This window comes from Heptranchias perlo, chromosome 34 (genome assembly GCF_035084215.1).
Source record: "Heptranchias perlo isolate sHepPer1 chromosome 34, sHepPer1.hap1, whole genome shotgun sequence".
Classification (NCBI taxonomy): Eukaryota; Metazoa; Chordata; class Chondrichthyes; order Hexanchiformes; family Hexanchidae; genus Heptranchias; species Heptranchias perlo.
This window is the reverse complement of record NC_090358.1, coordinates 9,356,538-9,381,709: the sequence shown is the minus strand read 5'-3', so window position 1 is coordinate 9,381,709 and position 25,172 is coordinate 9,356,538. Positions and strand designations below refer to the sequence as shown.

The 25,172-nt window shown below is 45.5% G+C and overlaps 1 protein-coding gene across 1 annotated transcript; it reads right to left on the bottom strand.

The window, feature by feature from the left end:
- Positions 1–1,360: 1,360 nt before the first annotated feature.
- Positions 1,361–24,062, bottom strand: LOC137301770 (ammonium transporter Rh type C-like). The gene is made up of 11 exons (XM_067971399.1): positions 23,757–24,062; positions 20,566–20,758; positions 17,904–18,054; positions 16,503–16,644; positions 15,183–15,349; positions 14,008–14,145; positions 13,089–13,225; positions 10,768–10,892; positions 9,222–9,295; positions 7,318–7,435; positions 1,361–5,886 (listed from the first exon to the last, which is right to left on the bottom strand). Exons 1-10 carry the CDS (start codon positions 23,938–23,940, stop codon positions 7,322–7,324), a joined length of 1,425 nt encoding a protein of 474 aa, XP_067827500.1. The 5' UTR covers positions 23,941–24,062; the 3' UTR covers positions 1,361–5,886; positions 7,318–7,321.
- Between the last annotated feature and the right edge of the window lie 1,110 nt (positions 24,063–25,172).

Genomic DNA, 25,172 nt, shown 5'->3' with positions numbered 1-25,172 from the left:
GGTAAATGCACCATGTAGTGTGGTACTGAGTCATCCAAACCAGGTAAAGAACGGTGACTTGGATGAGGTCCTAGGAAGCGGCCAGCAACCCTGGTGCCATCCCCCAGTAATATTTATCACCTTCGGGTCAGGAGAAATCAAAATGGAAGAAAACGGGAGAACAGGTTGTTGAGAGTGATACAGTTTTGGGGTATTAACTCCACGTGGGTGAGGTAGTTAGTTGTAGGCTACCTTTTTACCTTCACCACCTAAGTTTGGGATCAAAGTCTCCTCTTTCTGTTGGCTGTAAGGGGCCTAAGTGAATCAAATTTGTACAGTTCTGGTTTAGTTCCTAGTAGCGATAATCCACCGGGCAAAACTATCTCCACTGGCAATCTCACTAGGAGGCCACAGGATGACTGGTGTGAGAAATGTCACATGGGTACAGTAGGGGATATTCTTCTGCAGGAGGCTGGAACAGATTATTGGGGCAGTGTAGAGGGCGTTGTCATTTGCATTTAACCCATATTGTACATAAGAACATAAGAAATAGGAGCAGGAGTAGGCCAATCGGCCCTTCGAGCCTGCTCCGCCATTTAATACGATCATGGCTGATCTGATCCTAACCTCAAATCTAAATTCATGTACCTGACCTGGAGATTCATGACTGGTTCAGTGTTGAGAAAACTTTAATCTGCATTTGAACCATGTTGTACCTGACCTGGAGTGCTTGATGGAGCAGTATAGATGGAGCTTTACTCTGCACTTAATCAGTGCTATACGTGTCCTGGGGCGTGTTTAATGGGGCAATGTAGGGGGAGCTTTACATTGTATCTGACAAGTGTGTATTTAATTTGGGATTGCCTGATGGGACCATGTAGAGGGGGCTTTACTCTTCATCTAAGCTGTGCTATATATAACTGTCCCATTCCTCACCAGTACTTTCCTCATTCAAGGTAACATATTATAACAGTGGGTCCTTTCGTATCTCCACCTAATGTTGCCCATAGGTTAGAAAAGAACACCCTGATTTCCCTGCTGCTATGAGTAGGGTTGCCAACTCCGGTTGGACATATTCCTGGAGGTTTGTCACATGACATGCTTCCAACCACCCCGCCCAGTCAAACAGCCTTTTTCTCCCCATCTCACAATATTTTTTATAACTAATAAACGAAAGTGTCCAAAGAAAATGAGAAAAAAACTTTTTTTTTTAATGCCCCAATGATTTTTCTCCTGGTGTTGCTCGCAGCAGCATCCAGGAGATTAACCTTTAACTCCTGGAGACTCCAGGACAATCTTGGAGGGTTGGCAACCCTAACTGTGAGGAGTGGAAGTTTATATATTAGCCCCAAAGAAATGAAATAAAGACAGAGATCAAGGATTACAGTGAAATAAATGACTTTAATGAGGCATTTCTCTTCAAGAAACTTTTTTGAGACTATCCTTTTAGAAAATACAAATCTAAAATCTTTGAAAATAGTTATAACACAGTATATTTAAGCTCAGAAACGCCTGCTTTAAAAATATACATAATATCTTATCAATTTTAAAAGACAAACTTCAATCCCATCAACAGCATGTTTCCTTTGGAAACTGTTTTGTATTTTGTGGCCTGAAAAAAAGGACTTTGATTAGAGTTGTGTTTACCGCAAACCATCATCGGTGAAGGATTACAGCCTTTCAAGACAAAGATAGCAGATTCTACCAATTAACTCTTACCCATTGTGTTCATAAAGCCGTCCTCCGTGTACTGACAGACCAGAGGCCCCAGGTTCGGTCCCTGGTCTGTGCTGAGTTAGCTGATGTTAGTTAGCCGAGCTTCAGTTGGGAACACTACAATTGACATCAATGTCTCTGGGTTGAAGGCAGGGTGGGGGAGGGGTGGGCGGAGCAATCAGCCAAGGCTCCTGTCAAATGACCCCTGCTGGAAAGTGTCTACGCCTAGATGTCAGCTGACGACAGAATGCTTGGCTGCAATGCCTCCCATGGTTGAGCATCCTACCGACACTCACCGTCTAGGCTTACAGGTGAAGAGTGGCTTCTTAAGCGAGATGTGTAACAATGCGACTGAATCAACATCATCCGTTTTACACTATTGCCCAAAGTCAAAATTACCGCCACAGTGTGTGATTCAATTTGCTGCCCAAATATCACTATTTTATGTAAAAAGACCCGAAGCAGTGAATATATTGGTTTTTCAGCGGATCCGATACCTAACAAATCATTAATTCTGGCCTCTTGTGCATCCCCAATTTTCTTCACTCCATCATTGGCGGTCGTGCCTTCAGCTGCCTAGGCCCTAAGCTCTGGAATTCCCTCCTTAAACCTCTCCGCCTCTCTCCCTTTCTTTAAGACGCTCCTTAAAACCTACCTCCGTCCTAATATCTCCTTACGTGTCTCGGGATCAAATTTTGTTTGATAACGCTCCTGTGAAGCGCCTTGGGACATTTTACTACGTTAAAGGCGCTATATAAATGCAAGCTGTTGTTGAAATGACTGGTGTGATGTCACTGCATTCTAGCCCCTCCCTCACCTTGAATGGATCAGTGAGGCAGGTTGAATATTTTACCTGTGAAATGAAAGTTACCCCTTACACAGCTTGGAACAAAAGGCCTTCACTTCAATAATGATGGAAAAATATGATGTAAAAATAGCAAATATTGTCTTTCAACTTATCCTGTGGCTACACAAATAAAGCCAGCTTCACAATTCACTAAGACACGCATGCCACCCCTATCGGTGCCTGAAGAGTTTAAGGTCCGGAATTTTCTGGAACTTTTCAATGTACCGACTGCGTAAGAGTGGAGTGGTGCCATTCTTTCTCTGCGGAAACTTTGCACATAACTGATTTACACCGGTTTGCTACCCGCAAATTTCCTCGATCGTCCAAGATACATCCACCAAAACCCTCTGCTGCTCATTTGCATAGCCCTGCACCCAGGCAAAAGACCAGCTCACGTAGTTACCTGTATTTACTCCAGTGATGCGCTGGCATAAATTTATGCTCAAAGATCTAGATGCAGCATGACCCAAAATCACCTGGTATTGACGTAACTTTAGGAGTGATTGCATTTCTCAGGTCTGAAGCTTTCATTTTTTTTTTAGGAAAGAGTTACTTTGATAACTATTGATGCTTCCTTGTTTAAAAAAAACATTTTAATTTCCTTCTATATAAATAATTTTAACTGTTAAGTAGAAACTGAAGTGTCTGCCCTAGAGATTCAAATACTTTTTCAAGTTCCCCTCCAGTGAACCATTACTTATTTCAATAAACATTTGACCCAAATGCATAAATTGCATCCTCCATGCTGCACATGTGTAATTTCTAAAGAACCATTCTAAGTTTCATTCTTACCGCTAATGTTTCATCAACTTAAGCACAACTACAGTTCTTACAATTGCATAATTCTTCATTGTTATGTGCTTTGCTGAAATAGAGATTGTTGCTATTGGTCGGAGAGATTTAGTAAGTGCTGCATATCCCAAAATAAATAAATACTGGTCCAATTCAGTAACGCAATTATTAAGGTGGTTATATGAAAGAGATCATATGTTCAAATTTGGTTTTCTAAAATTTCACACTTGGGCTTCTGAATTAGTTCCACTTATCAAGGACAGACCTAGTGGAAAACTCAGTTTAATTTATTAGCAAGTTTGATTATTTAAAAGAGACATGCAATGAAGTAAAAATGTTAGAATATAGGATAAGTTTTGATCCACTTTATTAGGACGTGACCAACACAATTATTGGGGGTGGGGGGTGGGATTGTAACTCTCCTCACTCGGCGGGAACGGAATGGGCAAGCAGTTAAAAACGGAGTGGCTCCATTTCCCGTTCTGTTCTTGCCAATCTCCCGAGTTTAACGTCGCTGGTTTTGGTTGGTGGCGGATGAGATGCCCGCCAGACTCGGGAGGGAGCATAAGGAACAGGAGTAGGCCATTCTGCCCCTCGTGCCTGCTCCGCCATTTGATAAGATCATGGCTGATCTGTGATCTAACTCCATATACCTGCTTTTGGCCCATAACTCTTAATACCTTTGGTTGCCAAAAAGCTATCTATCTCACATTTAAATTTAGCAATTGAGCCTGATGTATAAATGCTAATCGGGGCCCTATGACGTCAACAGAACCCCGACTGCATTTTAACTGGGAAAATGCCAACAGGCTGAAGCAGGTAAGTGCAAAATTTTCTTTTGTGGGGACTGAAGGAGCAAGAGCCTTCCCCCTGGCCCCACAAAGAAAGTTGCGACTTCCATACCCCCACCCCCCAAACTTTCCTGCCGCGGGACCCTCCTAAAAACCCTTCCCCACCCACTCCCCTGCTGGCAACTGCTCTGCGTCCTCTTCCCACCCGTTCTGGACCGGCGACGTTTAAATGAGGCCCAGTAATTAAAATACCCATCGCTTGAAACTTAGGCCAGCGAGAAACCTGCTCGGGGTTAAAAGCGAACCCTCTGTCCAGCCATTTCGCCTATAATTCGGTTGCAAGACAACACTGCTGAGTTTGCGCTTGCTCTGTGCCGGTTTTTATAATCCAGCGCAGGCAAACGAGCTTGGCAGGAAATTTGGGGGGTTAGGTTCCCGTCGGCAAGATCGGCGCAGTGACTAGCGTAAATTTTGGCGTAATTTCTGCGCAAGTGCCATCCAGGAAATTCCGGGCCTTAAGGGTTGCAGGACTGCAGCGTTTGGACAAATTGAGTTTCCTATTTCAAATATAACAACAGCAACTTGCATCTATATACAACACCTTTGACATCGAAAGATATCCCCAGGAGCTTCACAGGGGCGTAAGGATAAGAATTATAATCCACAGATCTTTATGCTGTTCCCAATGGCTCAGTGCCTATTTACACCGTCTGGTGTCGAACTGAGTTACACCAACTGGAAAGATCCCAGACTCCGACCCGTGTTTGGCACTGAGTTAGTTGACCTTATTCAGGCCAGCGGTACTGCACTAAGATTGGCCTGAGCTAGGAAGAGGGGAAATAAATCAGCCGAGGTTCCTTCTCCTGATCACCATCCACTGGCCCCCGCTGGAAAGTGCATGACGGGTCATTTAAACTTTTAGGCCAGGCAACAAATAGGGAATCGGTGAGGAAAATCTGGGGAGGTGGAAGGCAGGCTGCCGATTTCCTTTCACCTGTTTTTCGTTTGACGGTAAAATTATTCCCTCCCCCCAACTCGTGTGTGTGTGTGTGTGTGTGTGTGTGTGTGGAATTTGAGTGAGAATAGAATCAGGCTCAGTCCTGATGTTGAATTAAGCCAGCTGACATTACAACAGTGACTACACCTTAAAAAAAATAAAGTACTTCATTGGCCGTAAAGTGACTGGGCCGTCCTGAGGTCGTGCAAGGCGCTATATGAATGCAAGTTCGTTCTTTCTGACACTCACTCTATGGCCTCCCGCTTGGGAGGCTACCACCTGTACTCCAGCAAGAGTCAGTGCCTTCAGGAGAGGAGAAAAATCAGAGGGGACTTGAAAAAAAAAATCACGACAAGAGATTTGCTGTTGGCAGTTGGTCCTCTGGGTCTGAAAGGGGCCATCGCTAAAAAAGAAGCGAAACACTCAAGGAAACATAGCGGCCCGAAGGTAAAAGCAGTCGTTCCTGGTAACTGTAGCTGAAGAGATGGAGACGGCCCCAGTCCCTGACAGCGATCGTTCCAGAAGCGGGTGGGGGAGGCGGAGGAGGAAGAGAAGTAATCTGTCGACCAGAGGCCTTTGCTTAGAGTTCATCCGCGAGGTCGTGAGGGAAGCCATAAGGTACAATTATGGGCGGGTTGACTGAAGATGCTGCTTTTACTTGTTGCTCAGTACTGGAGAGCGCAGAAGCATATTCACACGTGCTCTTTTTAAGTGTTCAGTAAATGCTTGATAAAAGTTAATCACCACAGGCAAACCAAAATAGTCTAAAAAAAACCACAAAAAACAAAATCATGTTATAAGCGCGAAGATCTTCAAATGGCTGATAGCCTCACCTCATCTGAGCTCTGACTATTGTTAATATAAATTGGTGAATTTTCCTTCTATTCTCCTCAGAAAATAAACTATTTTTTTAACCCTTCACCCACTGGGTCCTTGCTCTTCTATTGCTTTCCCTATGTTGTTCAGAACTGAGCTGCGCTCCCTTGTGGTGAGTCTTTGAAACTGCAGATGTTTATCCCCATGCATCAAGGCTGCATATATTAGTCAGTACCAACTTTTAGCGTTCAACGACCTAGAAAAAAACACTGTAGGAAGATGCCCCGGAGTTCGTTATTCCGTGAGGGTCTGGGCGATCAGCAGCCCCCTTGATAGCAGAATTACTGAGTTTAAAATCCTGCCTGTAACTCGTTGCTGGTCACTCATTGTCTGATAAACAATGCTAGCACGACTTACCTCCAGGATGTCTTGAAGGCCTCATTGTCTCTAATAGTAGTTATTTCTAGTTCAGGATTTTAAAAAAAAATAGGATTCTCAATTTAAAATAAAAAGTGATTGCTGGAAATACACATCAGATCGACAGTGCCTGATTAACATTTCAACTAAAGGCGGTTTTCAGCTTTCGCATCTCAGTGTAAAGCACAGCCTGAGGGCTCAGCACAGAGAGGAAAATCAGGTGGGGATGGTAACTGTGACCGGCCAATTTTCCTTAAGAGTCACAAAAAGAAATATTCTCAGTAGTGGCACACAACGTCGAGGAGACTCTCTGGTGCTGTTTTACAATGAACCAGTTAAGAAGTCAAAGCTGTCTCAGCAATATTCAGTACCTCTTTCTTGAGAGTCAAGACCTGAGCAGTGATTAGCTCAAGGGTTACTGTCACACACACAGCAAAAAACAATGTTCACTTTTGTAAGAACTTTTGTCTCTGTCTGTCTCCATAACTCTCTCTACTGAAGACCACAGGTGAGGGGGAGGTGACCTGTAGATCATATTCTAAGTCCTGTTTCTTGGGCATCACTGGCAAGGCTGGCATTTATTGCCTGCCGCTAGTTGCCCTGAGCGCAATTAAGAGTCAACCACATTGGTGTGGCACTGGTGTCACAAATAGACCAGACCAGGTAAGGACGGCAGGTTTCCTTTCCTACAGGACATTAGTGAACCAGTTGGGTTTTTATGACAATCAGACAGCTTCATGGTCACTTTTTTTTTTGCTGATACCAGCTTTTTATTTCAAGCTTTAAAAAACTAATTCAAATTCTCAAACTGCCGTGGTGCAATTTGAACTCTGGATTAGTAGTCTAGGCCTCGAGATGACTAGTTCAGTAACATTTCCATACACGACCATACTGGTGCAGCAGCATTAGGCCTGTGCTTCATAGGAAACCCATTAATACTTCATGAGATAGACATAGCTCACCTCATTATTGAGTGGCTCCATTTGTTGCAGGTTTTAAGGGTGGCGAGTTTGTAGGTTTTAAGGGTGGCGAGTTCATGGAATGGACACTGTACAATGCAGCTCCTTCTTCCTCTGGCACCTACAGATTAAAAGATGTTACTTTGATATCGAGAGTCAGTGGATCTGAAACCATCATGTCCCCAAAATTCTTTTGAGAAAACTGGATACCTTCATTGCAGGGGCCTTATTTCACTGATAGAGATATTCCTCTCAACCACTGTCAGGTTTCTAACCTCATTGAATACCAGCTGAGCTTTTTTAATTATCAAAAATCATGGGCTGTGGAGGGAGATGAAATGGATGGGGTAAAGTTCACGAGATGGTAGAGTGTACAAGGGGGCTTTTGGGTCAAATGACCTTTCTTTATTCTATGCTCTCCTACATTATTGGAAGGAAGTTAGTTGCATTTACACAAATTCTCTTTAAAATCGACCATTCCACAAAATTACTGAAGAGCTTCAACTATCAACAGATATTTCGATGTAAGTTCCATGTAAGCTGGGGCTAACAAATCAGAAAGGTCAGAGCTGCCTCTGCTGATGTATCAATGAGGTTAATGACTTGGTTGATGCCTGGGATTGAAGGGTTAAATTCTACTTAATTACCGAGTTAGGTTGAAATACTTCACTCCAGAAAATCACGTGGTTTTGAATGGGCTTCATCAGGGCATAAAGTTTTAAATTGAGAAACCTGGGCGAAGGGCCAGTGCCCACAGAACTGTAGGTTTCCATGGAAGAGCGAGCCAGATGGGCTGAATGACCTCCCTCATCTGTTCTTATCTTTATAGTAGTGCGAAGTTGAAAAGAGTAGGAGAGAAGATAAGTCAGAAAGTAGCGATTATCTGACATTTTTTTTTAAACAGCACATAGATTGCGGGATGAAGGGGAGCTTGACTGAGTTATGGAGTTCCAGAGTTTTTATGTCCTACGAAAGAAGGAATTAGAGCAGGAGATTATTCTAATTCTACAAATTATAATGACTATTTATGAGCAAATTGTACTGCAACTTCAGGCGAGGGGCAGGTGTACGGTTAAACTCAAACATCTAAAAGTTGCTGTCCGAGTTGTGCCACTCGTTAGGTTTGTGAAAACGGCATCTCGCTGTCTGCCTCACCATTGAAATGCATTGAACGGCTTGAAGTTGCTGCATTTGTGCAGTAGATACGAACTGAACTCGCCACAGAAAGTTAAGTCTTGTCCATTTTAGTCTAAGTACCCTTTTAATGGTGTGATGAGTGTTAATTGCTGCCAGTCAACCTCTCTCGCACTGAAAAATAACTATTACAAGTATGGAGTCTCATTCCTTCAGGTTTTAATTGTTGGAGATTTTAAAAATGTAAAATTTTAAATTATACTTTTTTTTTTACTTTTCTGTTTCTTTTCCCTCTCTCTTAATCCAATCTTTCTTTCCCTCTCCCTATTTCTCTCTGTACCTGATTTGACATTGAATTCACCCACTCTATTTTACACTTCCTTCTCAGTCCTTGCACTGTTAATTACCCAATCCTTCGATCTGATTGATTAAGGAGATACACAGTTGCTTGCCCCGTTCACTCAGCTCCCAGATGCCCCGTTTCCCTCGCTGTGACGTTATCAGCTCGCACTTTCAGCAACTTGCCACGCAAAAAATTTAAAACCCTCAAGGTGCAAGGGCAAGTCTAACTAACGGCAGATGCCGTTAGATGCCCTGCTACAGCAAATTATGCCCCTTTGTCTTCTAAATGTGTTCAGTTCCAAATTGTACAATTATAGCAAATATATTTAAATGACCCATCAAAACAATAAAAGATACAGCTCCCCATGTCAGTGGTAAGGAGTCACAACTCCACAGTGTTGCCATTACTTACAGCGGCTGCATGAACTTACCTCCCAGTAGATCTCATCTTCATAGCAGTTTTCATCTGACGGGTCTCCCCAGAATGGCAACTTCAGAATAAAACCTTTAAAAAAAACATTAGCAGCAATCAGTGATTTTCAGACAGATTTTGAATGCAAAACCAGCTTGTGATCTCGTAAAAGAACATCACCTGTGTCTTGCGATACTTTGGAATTATTATTATAGACTGTTATTTCACAGATTACAATATCTTCTCTCAGGCAGAGAATACATTAAATGACAATTTTTAACACATTCTTTTAATGTGAAGTACCAAGCAAATTTCTTTTAGGTTTTCATAATGACTCTGATGTATAATGGCAAAGCAGCACCACAAGGTGGCAGCCAAAGTCCAGCATTTTTAATCTGATTTTTGCTTCAGAAAGTCACTCCTGGGCCTAAATTTTAACCCCACGAACGGGTGGGGAGGTAAAAATTGTAAAAAATTAAACCTCAACCCCGACCCGCCTCCAACCCACCCACTTCCGGCTTTAACGGAGGCGGGTCGAGGGGCGGGCGACCAACCCGCTCTCAGGAGGCGGGTCGGTCAGTACAGGTTTTCCATTTTTAACTCCTGGGGGCTGGGATTCCCGGGTCTTCTGCTTCATGCCACGTGAGAGGAGGCGAGAAGGCCCAGCTCAGCAGTTAAGTGCCTTTACTGCACTGCTTGTGGGTCAGGAGGAGCAGGAGTGCTTCCCCCAAGCCCAACTAGCCTACCTGCTGCGATCCCACACACGCGATCAACCGACCCCCCCCTTCCCAATCTCCGACCCCTCCCTACAATCTCTGACCCCGCCCACCCCCCCACGCCCCCCCCCCCAACGATCTCTGGCCCCACGATCTCCAAACTCCCCGGTGACCCCCAACCCGGTGACCAAACCCCCCCCCCCGATGACCGCCGACCCCCCCGCCCCCCCCCCCCCTGCCATCTAAGGCTTACCCATTGGCATCTGCTGCCTGGCTGCTCTCCCGTCCAACTGATGGCCAGCCTGTCAAACTGGCTGGTGTGTCGGGCGGGAAACAGACAAACAAAAATCGTCAAAATCGTAAGGACGTCCAAGAAATCCGTTCTTCCAGATTTCCTGTCAGGAAATCCACCCCCCTCCCCCTGCCATCTTCCCGGCTCCGGGTTAAAATTTACTCCTGGTTTCTTAAAGCTGCAATGCCTTAATGAGAAGAGCCTCTGGCAATCCTTTCCCCTTTCAAAGCAGTGATGCAAATATGCCATGGTGCCATTCACATCTGATGTCTTCATGATTAAAAGGATGTCTGGGGAGGAGGGTGGGGGAGGGAGGAAGGAGGAAGGGGGAAAATTAGAAAATGTGGAAAACTGGGAAAGTTTAAAACTACTTTTCTCACATTGACTAGATGCAGAGTATTTCTAAATGGCCGGTCAATACTGAAAAAGATGGGAATTTATTGAATGTTTCTGTAGTTTTTGGAATACTGTATGGCTCTGTCTCCGACCGCTACCGTGTTCACTGGCTTGACATTTTGTGTTTCTTGGTCGTGTCACAAGAGAAACTGGCAACTCACCTACAATTGTTCCTCCCCCCGCGCCCAGGAGGAGAGTAACACACAGCGCCGCAGCCTGAAACCCTCCTTGGACACTGGGGGTCCGATCTGCAAATTTGCCCGTGAATCCAAAAGCAGCAATCAACCTGAAGAAATAAAACCAAATGTTCACAAAACAATGCAGGCACCAAATACAAACAGCTCTCTCCAATCAGACAGGATCCTGCACTTGAGATTGATTAGCCAGAGTCTGGCTTTCTCACATTGGGTAGGGCTGCACCGTTACCTTTGAACGTTTCAGCCTTCACCCCCTCCCTTTCATCATTTCTCTTCCATTTTCTCTCCTGTTGGCACAGGCGCTCGCTGGGGGGGGGTAAAGTCGCACAGGCGCTCGCTGGGGGGGGTAAAGTCGCACAGCCGCTCGCTGGGGGGGTACAGTCGCACAGGCGCTCGCTGGGGGGTACAGTCGCACAGCCGCTTGCTGGGGGGTACAGTCGCACAGGCGCTCGCTGGAGGGGTACAGTCGCACAGCCGCTTGCTGGGGGGGTACAGTCGCACCGGCGCTCGCTGGGGGGGGTGTAGTCACACCGGCACTCGCCGGGGGGGGGTACAGACGCTCGCCGGGGGAGTACAGTCGCACAGGCGCTCGCTGAGGGAGTACAGTCGCACAGGCGCTCGCTGGGGGGGTACACTCGCACAGGCGCTCGCTGGGGGGGGGTACAGTCGCACAGCCGCTAGCTGGGGGGGTACAGTCGCACAGCCGCTTGCTGGGGGGGTACAGTCACACCGGCACTCGCCGGGGGGGTACAGACGCTCGCCGGGGGAGTACAGTCGCACAGGCGCTCGCTGAGGGAGTACAGTCGCACAGGCGCTCGCTGGGGGGGTACAGTCGCACAGGCGCTCGCTGGGGGGGTACAGTCGCACAGGTGCTCGCTGGGGGGTACAGTCGCACAGGCTCTCGCTGCGGGGTACAGTCGCACAGGCGCTCGCTGGGGGGGTACAGTCACACGGGCTTGCTGGGGTGGTGGGGTACAGTCGCACAGGTGCTCACTGGGGGGGGTCAGTTGCACAGGCGCTCGCTGTGGGGGGGTACAGTCGCACAGGCGCTCGCTGCCCTCCAGTATCTCACCGGTATGTAAGCCTAGACAATGAGTGCTGGCACGCTATTCCATCGTGGTAGGCATCACCACTGAGATGGATCCTGCCTTCATCAGAGCACTATCCAGCCGGACTTACCGGATAGCAATCGGGAGCAAGAAGCCTGATTGATTTTTTTACCCCTCCCCAGCCCAGGGCGCTAAAGCCAATTGTAATAACCTTAATATCACCTTGGCTGAGATCAGCTAGTTCAACATCAACTAGGGAAGAAACCTGGGATCTTCCTGGTGTGTATGACACGGTGCCACGTCAAATTGCAACTGCGAAAGACAAGGGCCTCACAAAAGGCGCTGCCTATGTTTAAATAGTTAGTTATTGTAGAGGCGAATGGTGACACTGTCTCTTCAGTGACAATGTGGTTGAGATTAACTTTTTGGAATATACATGGGCTCAGTGGTTCTACTGAATTACAACGCTGTCCATTTCTGCTTACCTTTGTTCACTCTATACTCTATATACACTTGCTGTCTGCTCCTGCTTATCCTTGTTTATTGTACACTTTACTAGTGTTGTCCACACCTCCTTACCCTTGTTTAGTGTGCACTCTATATGCTACCATGCTGTCTGCTTCCCCTTGTTTACTGTACATTCTACCTGCTACATTGCTGTCCACTCGTTCTTACCCTTGTTCACTATATATCACACTTGCTGTCTGCTCCACCTTACCCTTGTTTACTGTACACTCTATATATGCTCCACCTTACCCACTATATATTACAGTGCTGTCTGCTCCACCTTACCCTTGTTTACTGTACACTCTATATACACTCCACCTTACCCACTATATATTACAGTGCTGTCTGCTCCACCTTACCCTTGTTTACTGTACACTCTATATACACTCCACCTTACCCACTATATATTACAGTGCTGTCTGCTCCACCTTACCCTTGTTTACTGTACACTCTATATACGCTCCACCTTACCCACTATATATTACAGTGCTGTCTGCTCCACCTTACCCTTGTTTACTGTACACTCTATATACACTCCACCTTACCCACTATATATTACAGTGCTGTCTGCTCCACCTTACCCTCGTTTACTGTACACTCTATATACGCTCCACCTTACCCACTATATATTACAGTGCTGTCTGCTCCACCTTACCCTTGTTTACTGTACACTCTATATACACTCCACCTTACCCACTATATATTACAGTGCTGTCTGCTCCACCTTACCCTTGTTTACTGTACACTCCTTCAGTCGCAGCTGCAGCAGTGACGGCTCCCACAATGGCTCCTATCACACCTGGAATGGCATGTAGGTTATGGATGCCGCAGGTATCTTGTATCTTAAGGTATTTCTCCAAGAATGGCTTAAAACAGAAAATCACACATTAAGAACGTGAATGAAGTTTACTTATTAAGCAAACAATTTTAAAATTCACACAGGTCAGTGACCATTCATTTCAGGCCACTGGGAGTGGGAGTTTAATCTAGCCCAATGCTTGTGGGTGTTTTAAGATTCCACAGCTGTTTGCAGTTCGAGATTTGCAAATGCCTTTTAATATTCAGCGGGCTGACACTCGTTCAGGGATCAGCAGGATCGGAGAATTGAGCTCGAGCTCGAGCCCGAGCCAGCAATCCAATCAATCAGTCACAGGCTGAGAGGGTTTGGTCAGCTTTGACAGAGAGGCCTCACAAATCCTCGGGCCCACTCTGCCAACGTTAAATGCCCGCGTGCCAGCTGCTTATTTGACCCAGGTTGAGGGATAGGCATCACAGCCTGATCCTTCCCCCACCCAATGTCTGCAAATCATAGAATCATACAGCACAGAAGGTGGCCATTCGGCCCATTGTGCTTGTGCTGGCTCTTTGAAAGAGCTGTCCATTAGTCCCACTTCCCTGCTTTTTCCCTATAACCCTGCAGATTTTTCCTTTTCAAGTATATATCCAATTCCCTGTTGAAATGAGCACTTTCCAGCAGGGGTCAGTGAATAGGAACCCAAACTCCCAGCTGAATCTGCCCCTCCCAAACCTGGCGGACTCAATCCAATTGAATGACTCTGAGGCGGAGGGGGGTCCAAACTCTTTTGCTTTTAAGCTCGTCCCTCTTATTGCTCCACCCAGCTTGTGAAGCTGAGTTATTTGAACTCACCATGAGGAAGATGAAGCCCAACGTAGACACAGTTCCCGAGATAGAGCCGACTATCAGCGCTCCGTAGGGCGTGAGCATCATTTCAGCAGCTGTGCCAAGAGCGACGCCACCAGCCAGTGTCCCGTTCTGAACGTGAACCTGGCAAAAGAACAAGAGGGTAGGAGTGGCCGATCCCCACAAAGCTTCCACCCCCCACCCCAATTTGTTATCCCCTCCGGTATCTCACCCAAGTGGCCAGTCTTCATGTGCGAGTCCAGACAATGAGTGTTGGCAAGCTATTCGGTCATTGGGGCATCACGGCCAAGCCTGTCCTCACCCACCCAACATACACACACACACACAATCAGCAGACGCACCATCAGCACACGCACACACATGCATCAGCACACACATGCACCAGCACATGCACTAGCATAAACACACACATACTCAAACACACGCACCTACTTTTGAGCAGGGGCTGCAATAATGATCAGGAGCAGGAACACTAGCCGATTTCCCCCGACCCCAGAATTTAGGGGCAAGGAAGCCAGTTGTAATGCCCGTAACTGCTGCCCTGTTTGAGATCAGCTGTCTGAATATAGGGATCGAACCTGGGGCCGTCCTAGTCTGTGTGGCGCAACGACTATGCCAGCAGACTATTCGACTATAGGGGCATCACAGCCAAGTTCGATCCTATCCTCTCCCGATATCTATGCATGTGCACACTTTCCAACAGGACTGGTTCGATAGTGATCAGGAGCAGGAAGCCTGGTTGAATTTTTTTCTCCCAGGTGAGGATAATGTATGATAGTCTCAATGCATAGGAACAGGAGGAGGCCATTCAGCCCCTCGAGAGTGTTCTGCCATTTAGTCTCAATACATAGGAACAGCAGGAGACCATTCAGCCCCTCGAGAGTGTGCCGCCATTTAGTCTCAATATATAGGAACAGGAGGAGGCCATTCAGCCCCTCGAGAGTGTTCCGCCATTTAGTCTCAATATATAGGAACAGCAGAAGGCCGTTCAGCCCCTCGAGAGTGTTCCACCATTCAATAAGATCATGATTGATCTATATCTTAACTATCTTCACACACTAGACACTAGAATTTGAGGACTATTCCAGCCCTGTAAGATTAGGTACCGTGTTAATCCTCGGTTACAGATGTGCCCACCCTGCTCAAAAAGTGTTCCCTACCATGTTGATTTTTCCTTTCTTCTCAAAGAGACTGGAAATGGCGATGGTGGCGAGGACACCGGCTGCGAGGGAGCAGTAGGTGTTGATGGCACCGCGGTGCTGGGCGTCCCCATGGTTTGAAATTGCAGAGTTGAAGCTGGGCCAAAACATCCAGAGGTAGAGGGTGCCTGAGGAAGAGAGCAAAAACCCTGTCGTAACTGGACCCCTACCAAATCTGAACACCGGATACCCCACGGGTAACGTCTGCCGCTCCCTCCTCCCCACTCAGCCACTACGCCCCGACCTTTGGAACTCTCTCCCAAAGCCATTTCAATTTGATGTCTCCCTCCCTTGCCTCAAAATGCCCATCTTTTCCAATGTGCTTTTGACCTTCCCGCCTTTAATCTCCCTTGTGTCCTACTCATTATCCTCTTCTACCTCCCCCCCCCCACCCCACCCTTGCAAAGTGCTCTGCAAACCAGTCAGTTTTAGAATTTGACCCATGCCCTTAATTTCATTTGAGTCCCTTTTCCTGGATTTCTTCATTGAGTTCCTTAAGGATGGACGGTGAAAGAGCCCAAAACAGAATCAAAGCATTTTTGTGTATTTCAATTTTTACCTCCTTTAATACAACTTGGAATATTGAGCATAGCTACAACTTAAGTCACAACAAGTTCATGATCCAATGTACACACATTGTAACTATTCCTTTTCGTATGTCATGCGTTAAACCATTGGGTTCAGAAAAACAAACTGAACTGTGGAATGTGATCCCAAAATACCAAGAAAAATCCTGAAATCCAATGTAGCTGAAAGGAATTTAATTATTTGGTCACTTTGAAGCAGTGGCCTTGATTCAGGGAAGTTTTTCAGTTATACAATTATCAGCTTTTTTGAAGGATTTGGCACCTTCCAAGTTTTGTAGCTTGGCACACTAAGGAACGTGTGTGAGGGAAACAGAGGCCGAATGTACTGAAGGTACCTCCCTAAGATCTAGTGATTGAACCTTGACCTCTTATAAGTAAAGACAATGATTGAGGAAGAAGAGATTACCCACAGCATAAAACACGGACACTTCCTTCTCCCGACATCCTCACTCTGTCAAAATCAAGACTCATCGCACCATCTCCTTCTCAAACTCATTCTTTCTCTGGACCACAAAACTGTGGAACTCCATACATCCCTTGTCTTCCCTTCCTCCTACAATCTATAGGTTTTCAAAACCCAATCACCCAAAACTGCTCCGTTATAAACTCATCTATTGTCCTATTCATTTTACCCTTGCTGGTGGGTCTAGACCCTACAGCTGGAGTTCTCGACAACTGAAGAAAAAACGCTCACCAATCATGGCGAAGAGGTCGGAGTGGTAGACAGACCCATTCTTGCTTTGATCCAAGTTTGGCCTGTACAGGACACGAGTGATTGCGAGTCCAAAATAAGCACCAAACACGTGGATAATCATCGAGCCGCCAGCGTCTTTCACCTTTGAGAGAGAAAGGAGATTTCAGAGAGTCCTTGTTAAGTGACATTTATTTATTTGTTTTTGGGGAAGCCCTTTTTCCCCTAACCTCCCTGTAGTTTGGACCTTCCCAGGAACAAGATCAGCCCTTCAGAGCTGCTTGGAAGCCAACTCAGAGCTGCGTGACATCACGACGACAACAATCATCTGACCAGGACAGGAATGGAGGGAGCAGACATGGGCTTCAGGGTTCTGGAGATGGGCCAGGCAGTGAGGAGGGCACTGGAGGAAGGTGAAGAAGATACGGATGTGGGTTTTAGCAGTAGCTGGAGGAAGCAGGGACATGAGTAGGCAATGCTTCAGCAGTTGGAGGCAGCTACCTTGGTGACTGGCCAGAGGTGGGAGATAAAACTCAACTCTGGTTCAAACAAAACAGTGAGGTTAGGACTGAACAGACAGTCAGGGAGGTTACTGGAGTCCGAAGCAAAGACAGGTGAAAGCTGGTGAAAGCAAAGCACGACAGCTTCAGCCTTTGAGCTGTAGAAAAAATTATGACTCATCCAGGACTTGATGTTGGAATTCTAGAGTGCAGGGGCTGTGCCACTGAGGGGAGGGTAGGGTGGGCGAGGGGGACACGCAGTGGACCAAAATCAGAAGAGTCAGGAGCGTGAGAGGCACGGGCAGGGAGGATTGCAGAGACAGGGCGGAGCAACGCTGACAAGGGGTTTGAAGACGAGGATGAAGAGCCCCCTGACATCTTCCTTCCAGTTAATTCCGGGTATCGGGTTAAGGAAATTGGGCTTGTTTTCACTGGGAAAGAGGAGACTTTGAGCTTATCTAATTGAAGATTATGAAGGGGATTGACAAAACTGATCCAGACAAATGACAAAACTGATCCAGGCAAACTGTTCCCTGTGGTGAAAGGCTCAAACACCAGGGGACACAAGTCAAAAATGAGGAATTTAGGTGTAAGGGGCTTTAGAGGGAATATTTTCACCCAAAAGATAAGAGTTGATGGAATAAACTACCAGGGAATGACACTGAAGCAGACAATATAAATACGCTCAAAAATGAGATGGGTTTCTGGAGAGAGAAAGGCCTGAGGGAAATGGTGAATAGGTGGGGCTGGTCTCCCAGGAAGGGACAGGCTTGTTGGCCCTAACAGGTGTTATCAGTTCCCAAAATTTCTCATGTTCTATGATCAAAGTCTCTTCAAATGATTCCTGAAGTAAGATTTGAGACAGTAAAAGCAAATAGAAAAGGGGAGTGTTTGGATAACTCACCCCGAGCACGTTCAGGAGGATGAACTCATTCACCGCGTACAGAGTCACTTCAAACAGCGTCATGATCAGCAGCTGGATTGGGCTGACTTTTCCAAGGATGGCTCCAAATGAGATCAGCGCCGAGGCGACACAGAAATCAGCATTTATCAAACTGGGAAAAGAGAAATCAGAGGAACAGAATGTCACAGATTAAAGCACAGACACAGGCAGCAACCTTGTGATTATTAGGACAGGGTTAACTATTAACATTTTGTCAAGGGCCACAATTCAAGCCTGTCTATTTCTACATCCATTGCTCGGAGATTACTGAAGCTATTGTATAAATGTTTAACGTGCTCACATCAAATTCCTCTCTCCACTATTTTAACCTTTCTAAAATAAACAAGCATCACCTCCAGTAAAGTAGGTTCAGAGAGGAATTTGACACATGTTAAGCATTTGCACAGTAACATAACCAACAATCATTTCTACACTTCAATCTCTCTACTTATCGCTCGCTCGCTCTCTCTCATTGTCTATCATCTCTGTGTTTCCTGTCTATCTCTTTTCATCTCTCTCTGATTTTCTGTTTATGTCTCTTACTTTCTGTCTTTTTATCTCTTTTATTTGTCTACAATTCTTTGTCTCTCTCCATCGCTCTGCTTGCTCTTCTCTCTACTACCTCTCTGTGCCTCACACACTCTCTCCATCCTGGCCTCAGTGATGTAGCAGGCTGTAGAGACCCAGAGGCAAACAGAGCAGAGGGGAACGCAAAACCTAATTATGAGTATACAATGGTGTAACCTGTGGTAAACAACACCTACTGCCGATACAGCTCAAGATGAGGTGGCTTCATCTCACCTCATCCAGGATCATGCAAATTATTATGGAATGTTTGCAGCCTGTGCCCTGACCCACAGAATGCCAGCAGTTCTTTCCCTGAGAGGTCTGTACAGCCTCTAGTGCAACCGCCCTCTGCCCATTTGTGAACTGAGCAGGAATCAGGGCTCTGGAAGAGCTTGCCCAGACATATGAAGAGCATTTTTTAAAAATGCAGAGATCAAAATTTACCAGGCGGATAATCTAGGCCCCATCATGTGTTCACGATCCATGGACTTTCAGCACCCACTCAGAATTGCCCTGTGACTATAACCCACCTAGAATTCCCTAGTGAGTGTGCTCATTCATTGACGTCAGCCAGTGATCGAGTCAGCCTGAAGCAGAGGCCTGAGAGGTAATCCTCTAAATTTGTGGTGATCCCACAGATTCTATGGAAGACCATCCATCCTTACTCCTGTGCACACGGGGATCCCTGTGGTATCTGGGAATAGTGATGTTTCATTACCCATTCTTGGTTTCCCAATTCACAAATTCAGTGCTTGATAATTTAGGGATCTTTTCCTTGGGCGCTAATATGAATGGAAAGCAAGTGTGAGTACAAAACAGGGAAACCAGGAGAGACAGTAACCACATGAATTACAGGAGAATCTGTGCATGGAATCTTGGGTGTTGTCTCCCCCTGGTGGTGGATTTGGATCCTACACATGACAACCATGAAGAGAGAGTGGGGACCAATTTCTGAGTTCTTACAATCACTCTTTCACACCAGTTATATCACAATTTTTGTGTTGATATGAAGCAGTTTAATTCAGATGTGAAGTCTCTTGAATCGAACATGGGCAGATGGTGTGACCATCTCCAGGAGGTAGTCTCACATTACTTCATCCTCACACCAGCCTCAGTGTAACTGCAATGAACCATCTGGAAAGGCTTGAAAAAACTACAGCCTAGAAATGACTATTGCAGATATTAGGGGTCAGGTATTTCATCTGACAAATTTCTCACCATTTGTGTTCCCAGGGAACAGTTTGTTTTAAACTAGCCAACACATCCATTAAAACAGGAATGATTGTAAAATGAAGCGAATATCACAAACACTAATTTCCAGGTTTACATTTGACCTTTTTAAAAAAAAATGTTAGCAAAGTTCCCACTGTCCTATCGACTATCTGTAAATATTAAGTGTGGCTGCAGTTTGACAGGGGAGGGGAGCTCTGCTCCGCCCCTGCTGGAGGGAAAAATGTGAAATTCTCCCTGTTTCATTGGGAAACCATAGATTGCATTGGAGCATTTGTGCCACTAAGGGTCACTACAGCAGTCATACACCTCTGTCCTGTTACAGAAACCAAATCTTGCCGGCCAGCACACTGCCAAGTGAGCAAGTACACGTTTATCTTAGACTCTGAATACTTCTGATTAAGTCTTGGATGAGAACCTTTCTTGTCTTTCTTTTATTTTATTGATACCGCTGTGATTTAAATTTCCTCTATTATTCCACCCCAGCTCCAAATACACCATCTTACATGCTCTTTCTCCTTCCTGCATTTACAATGTGATGAAATTAAAACTCAACTGGGGTCTAAATTTAACATAGTTGCACCTGCTTTATGGGCCCAATGATAACCAATTTAGCAGTGCAGAGGCCCGTGCCTGATTTGCACGGGAGTTCCGGTCACTGCTAAATTGGTGCCTGCTAGCGGGTGCCTGAAATGAGCACAGGCTTCATTTCAATATTGAAATATTCAACATTTCAGACCCGGACTGATGCGCAAGCTGCGACTGGCATTTCTGGATGCAGGTCCACTTTTTCCTACATGTCTATGGGTCAGATTTTAGCACAAACCTTTCCACACCGATTTTGATTTTTCCATCACTATAATCTAACGAATGAAACCATCCCTGCATCAGCAGAGCCCACTGGATGCCAAAGGCGGCAGTGAGGAAGTTGAATCCGACACTTCCAAATCCATATCTCTTCAGGAAGGTCATCAGAAACCCGAATCCCACAAAAATCATCACATGGACATCTTGGAAACCTGAAATCAAAGGAAGGAAATTATCTGAACAAACAATTCAGGCTCTTTATAAAGGCCACCACCAGAAAGCGGGCTTGTTGCCTAAGGCTTTCCGTTTATGTTAGGCAGGAGCCTGCGGCTGCATAATGGAGATGAGAATATGGATCAATATTCTGGAGCTTTGCTTGATTACCTTTGGGGATCAGGAATTATTTATGCATAACGTTCCCGCAGGAGATTAAATGAGTGGAGGTAGAATCTATGATAGGGTAGAATGTAAAGGTGTGCGAAAGAAGATTAAATGGATGGGACAGAATCTACAGAATGGACATGGATCACCTCACTGATGTTCCACAACATAGTTGTCAGAATCAAAGGAGAGCCTGAAGCTACATTCCAGAAATGAGTGGTTTGTTCTTAATGCTTCCAATGGGGGTAATTTTGACTTTAGACGATAAGTCAATGGACTATTTTAACGGAAATAAAAATTGGGAGAGATGTATAACGGATGGCTGATCTGATATTGCATATTTTTATCATCACCCAAAGTCAAAATTACCCCCTCCCCCCATGTCTTGCAGCAGCTTTTACTGTCCTTCCAGCATCTCTCATCCTGCCCCTCTCTCTCTGCCATGTTCTTGAGACTTCTAACTCTTCCTCTCTTTTCTCTTTTGTGCTTTACTTCTGTCTCTAATTATCTTTTTTAAAAATCTCTGACATGCTCGCTTTCTCTACGGCTATTTTCCATGTTCTCTCTATCTCTGTCTGTCTGTCATGCTGGCTTTCTCCCTGTCGATCTCTCTTTTTCTGTTTCTGGTTCTATCTCTCTATTATTCTTTGTCATGCTCTTTTTTGTCCTTTGTCGCTATCTCCTTTCTCTCTATTTCTCCTCCCTGTATCTTTATCACACTCTTTTTATGTCTGTCTGTCTCTCTCATCCAACTGTATCTCTGTTTCTTTCTCTCATATCTGTCTCTCATGCTCACTGTTTCTATCCATCTCTACCACTCTATCATACTTTCTCTTTCTCTGTTATGCTCTGTCTTTATCCCTTCTTCTGTCCTGCTTTGTCTCTCTCTCTCTTTTTGGCTCTATCGCTGGCTGTCATGCTCTCTCTCTCTGTTGGCCTCTGTCTCTTTTGTGATGCTCCTGCACGCTCTCAATTCTCTCGATGGGGTAAATTTTAACCCCACGAACGGGTGGGTTGGGGGAGGGTGGGAAGGTAAAAATTATAAAAATTTAAAACTCGCCTCCAACCCGCCCACTTCTGGTTTTAACGGAGGCAGGTCAATGGGTGGGCAACCAATCCGCTCTCAGGAGGCGGATCAGTCAGTAAAATCTTTAAAGGAGGCAGCGCGCCTCCGTTTTGACAGGTTTTTTTTAACTCCTGGGATCCGGGATTCCCTGGTCTTCTGCTTCACGCCACGTAAGAGGAGGCGAGAAGGCCTGGCTCAGCAGGTAAGTGCCTTTATTGCACTGCTTGTGGGCCAGGAGGAGCAGGAGTGCTTCCCCCAGGCCCAGCAAGGTTACCTGCTGCGATCCCACACGCACAATCAACCGACCCTCCTTCCCATGATCTCCGACCCTCCCAATGATCTCCGACCCCCCCACAATCTCTGACCCCCCATGACTGAGCCCATGATGAACTCCCAATGACCGACCCGTCTGATGACCAAACCCCCCGATGACCGAACGCCTAATGACCCCGATCCCTGACCCCGCCCCCCCCGATGGCCGACCCCCCTCACCGCCAGTGACCGACCACCCCCCCCCCCCCCCCCCCAATCTAAGACTTACCTGCTGGCATCCATTCCCTGGCTGTTCTCCCGTCCGATTGACAGCCAGCCTGTCAATCTGGCTGGTCTGTTGGACGGGAAACCAACAAAAAGAAATGAAAGACGTCCTTACGTAAGGACATCTGGGAAGCCCGTACTTCCGGGTTTCCAGTCAGGAATTCCCTGCCCCCTCCCTCTTCCCGGCTCCCTGTTAAAATTTACCCCATCTCTCTGTGACACTCTATCTTTCTCATTTACTTTCTCTCTCTTTGTGATGCTCTTTTTTTCTGTTATGCTCTGCTTTTCTCTCCATCTTTTACCCAATCTCTCTTTGTCGTGCTCTCTGTTTCACTGTCTCTATTTCTCTTTCTCTATTATTCTCTTGCACCCTTGCCTTATACGGTTTCTCTTTCTTGCTGTATCTATTTCTCTCGGCCATCCTCTCTCTTTCTATCTCTAGAGCTGAGAAATTCCTTGGACCTCCACAGTATCACCTGTCTCAGCACATTTGCTACCAAAACTCACATTCATACCTTTGTCACCTCCAGACTCGACTATTCCAATGCTCTCCTGGCCAAACTTCCATCCCTCACCCTCCATATACTTCAGCTCAGCCAAAACTCTGCGGCAGGTATCCTAACCCGCACCAAGTCTTGCTCACCTATCACCCTACAATGACCTACAATGATTCCCTGTCCCCCAATGCCTGAATTTTCAAATTCTCCTCCTTGTGTTCAAATCCCTCTAGTGTGTCTGTACTGACACCAAAATGCGGTGTTTAAAAATCAGAAATTTGACTGTAGAAACCACCCAATAAACAATATGTACACCTAACATCGAAACATTAAGAGGTCTGCAAAAATAAACTCGAATGAAATAAAAACAGCAAACAGTGGAAAGGCACAGCAGGTCCATCTTGAACGTTAACCTGAAACCAGATTGTTTTTTTTTCCTCTCTAGCCCTGGGCACTAAAGCTAATCATAGGGAATTAGTGCCTTGACTCAGGGACCAATGACAGAACCTGGAACCTCCCTGATCGATGTGTTTAATATTACAAGGGGCGAGTTTACCAAAAACTGGCAGGGTTTTTTCTCCCTCCCCAGCGTTTTAGAATTTCTTTTTGCAAAGTTCTCTAAATTCTTTCAATACTCATTTCTAGTAGATGCAGATTTGGAAAAGAAACGGGAGTATTTAGACTTCGGGTGGAGTGCAGAGATTGAATGGATGGAGTGGGACTACTTACTGGGGTACCTGAAGTAGAAATCATTTTCCAAGTCGCTGCTGATATTGTGGGCTATTCTGGTTTCAATCCAATGGGCGTCTGATTCTTCGTCGTACCGTATGAAAACCCCGAAGAGAATGATCATAGCCAACTGCCAGATGCAGCAGATTAGGGGCAACTTCCAGCGCATCAAAGTGTTCTTCATCCTTCAAATTTCAGCAGTGGGGTTTAAAAAAAGAGAAAATATAGATTAATTAATTAAATGCTCTTTGTCTTAACCTCGGATACGCTCTCGGGAGAAGCAGGATACAACCTGAACCATCAAAGTTGGATTGTAAGTGAGAACGGGTCCCTGCAATCCAGATATTTAAAGCTTTGAAAAGTTGGAGGTGGAACCCACTGGGAGGCGGAGACTGGCCGCTGTATTCCTTAAAAATAATAAAATCCAACTACCTCATAAAAATAGTTGGAGGCGTTTTCTTTTCCAAAAAAAAAACTTTGATTAAATGATATCAGTAAATTCGCTCAGCCTGAAGTTGCACTTTTATTTTGCCATGAAGTCGCAGCTCAGAAGCAATTGGATGCACTGCATGGGGAGGGGGACAAGCCCACCTGCAGTGTAAATTTTTTTCAAAAAATATACTTTATTCATAAAATTTGTGGCAAAAACATACAATGCAGTTGTCATAGCACATTCTAAACGTACACAATACAGATAAGATCAGACCGGGCAGAATAACTAGCAAGGTCCTTTACATAAAGATGGAATTTGCATTTAAATAGCGTTTTTCATGACTCCAGAATGTCCCAAACGGCTTCACAGCCAATGAAGCACTTTTTTGAAGTGTAGTCATTATTGTAATGTAAACCCAAGTTTAACCAGTCTGTAATTGTTGCTGTTGTAATGTAGGACAGGAGGCAGATAATTTATAAACATGTTGTTTGAGGGATAAATATTAGCCAGACCACCTGCTTCTCTTTGAAATTGTGTTATGGGATCTTTTACATCCACCTGAAAGGGCAGACTGAGCCTCGTCCAAAAGATGGCACCTCAGACAGTGCAGCATACTTGCAGTACTGCCAGCCTAGATTTTGTACTCAAGCCTCTGGAATGTGACTTGAACCCACAATGTTCTGACTCAAGAGATGTGGAGATGCCGGTGATGGACTGGGGTGGACAAATGTAAGGAATCTTACAACACCAGGTTATAGTCCAACAGTTTTATTTGAAAATCACAAGCTTTCGGAGCTTTCCTCCTTCGTCAGGTGATGAAGGAGGTAAGCTCTGAAAGCTTGTGATTTTCAAATAAAACTGTTGGACTATAACCTGGTGTTGTAAGATTCCTTACATCTGACTCAGAGGTAAGAGTGCTACCCACTGAGCCACCAAATATTAATTTGCTTATTCTTGCCACAGATGCTGCCTGACCAGTTTTT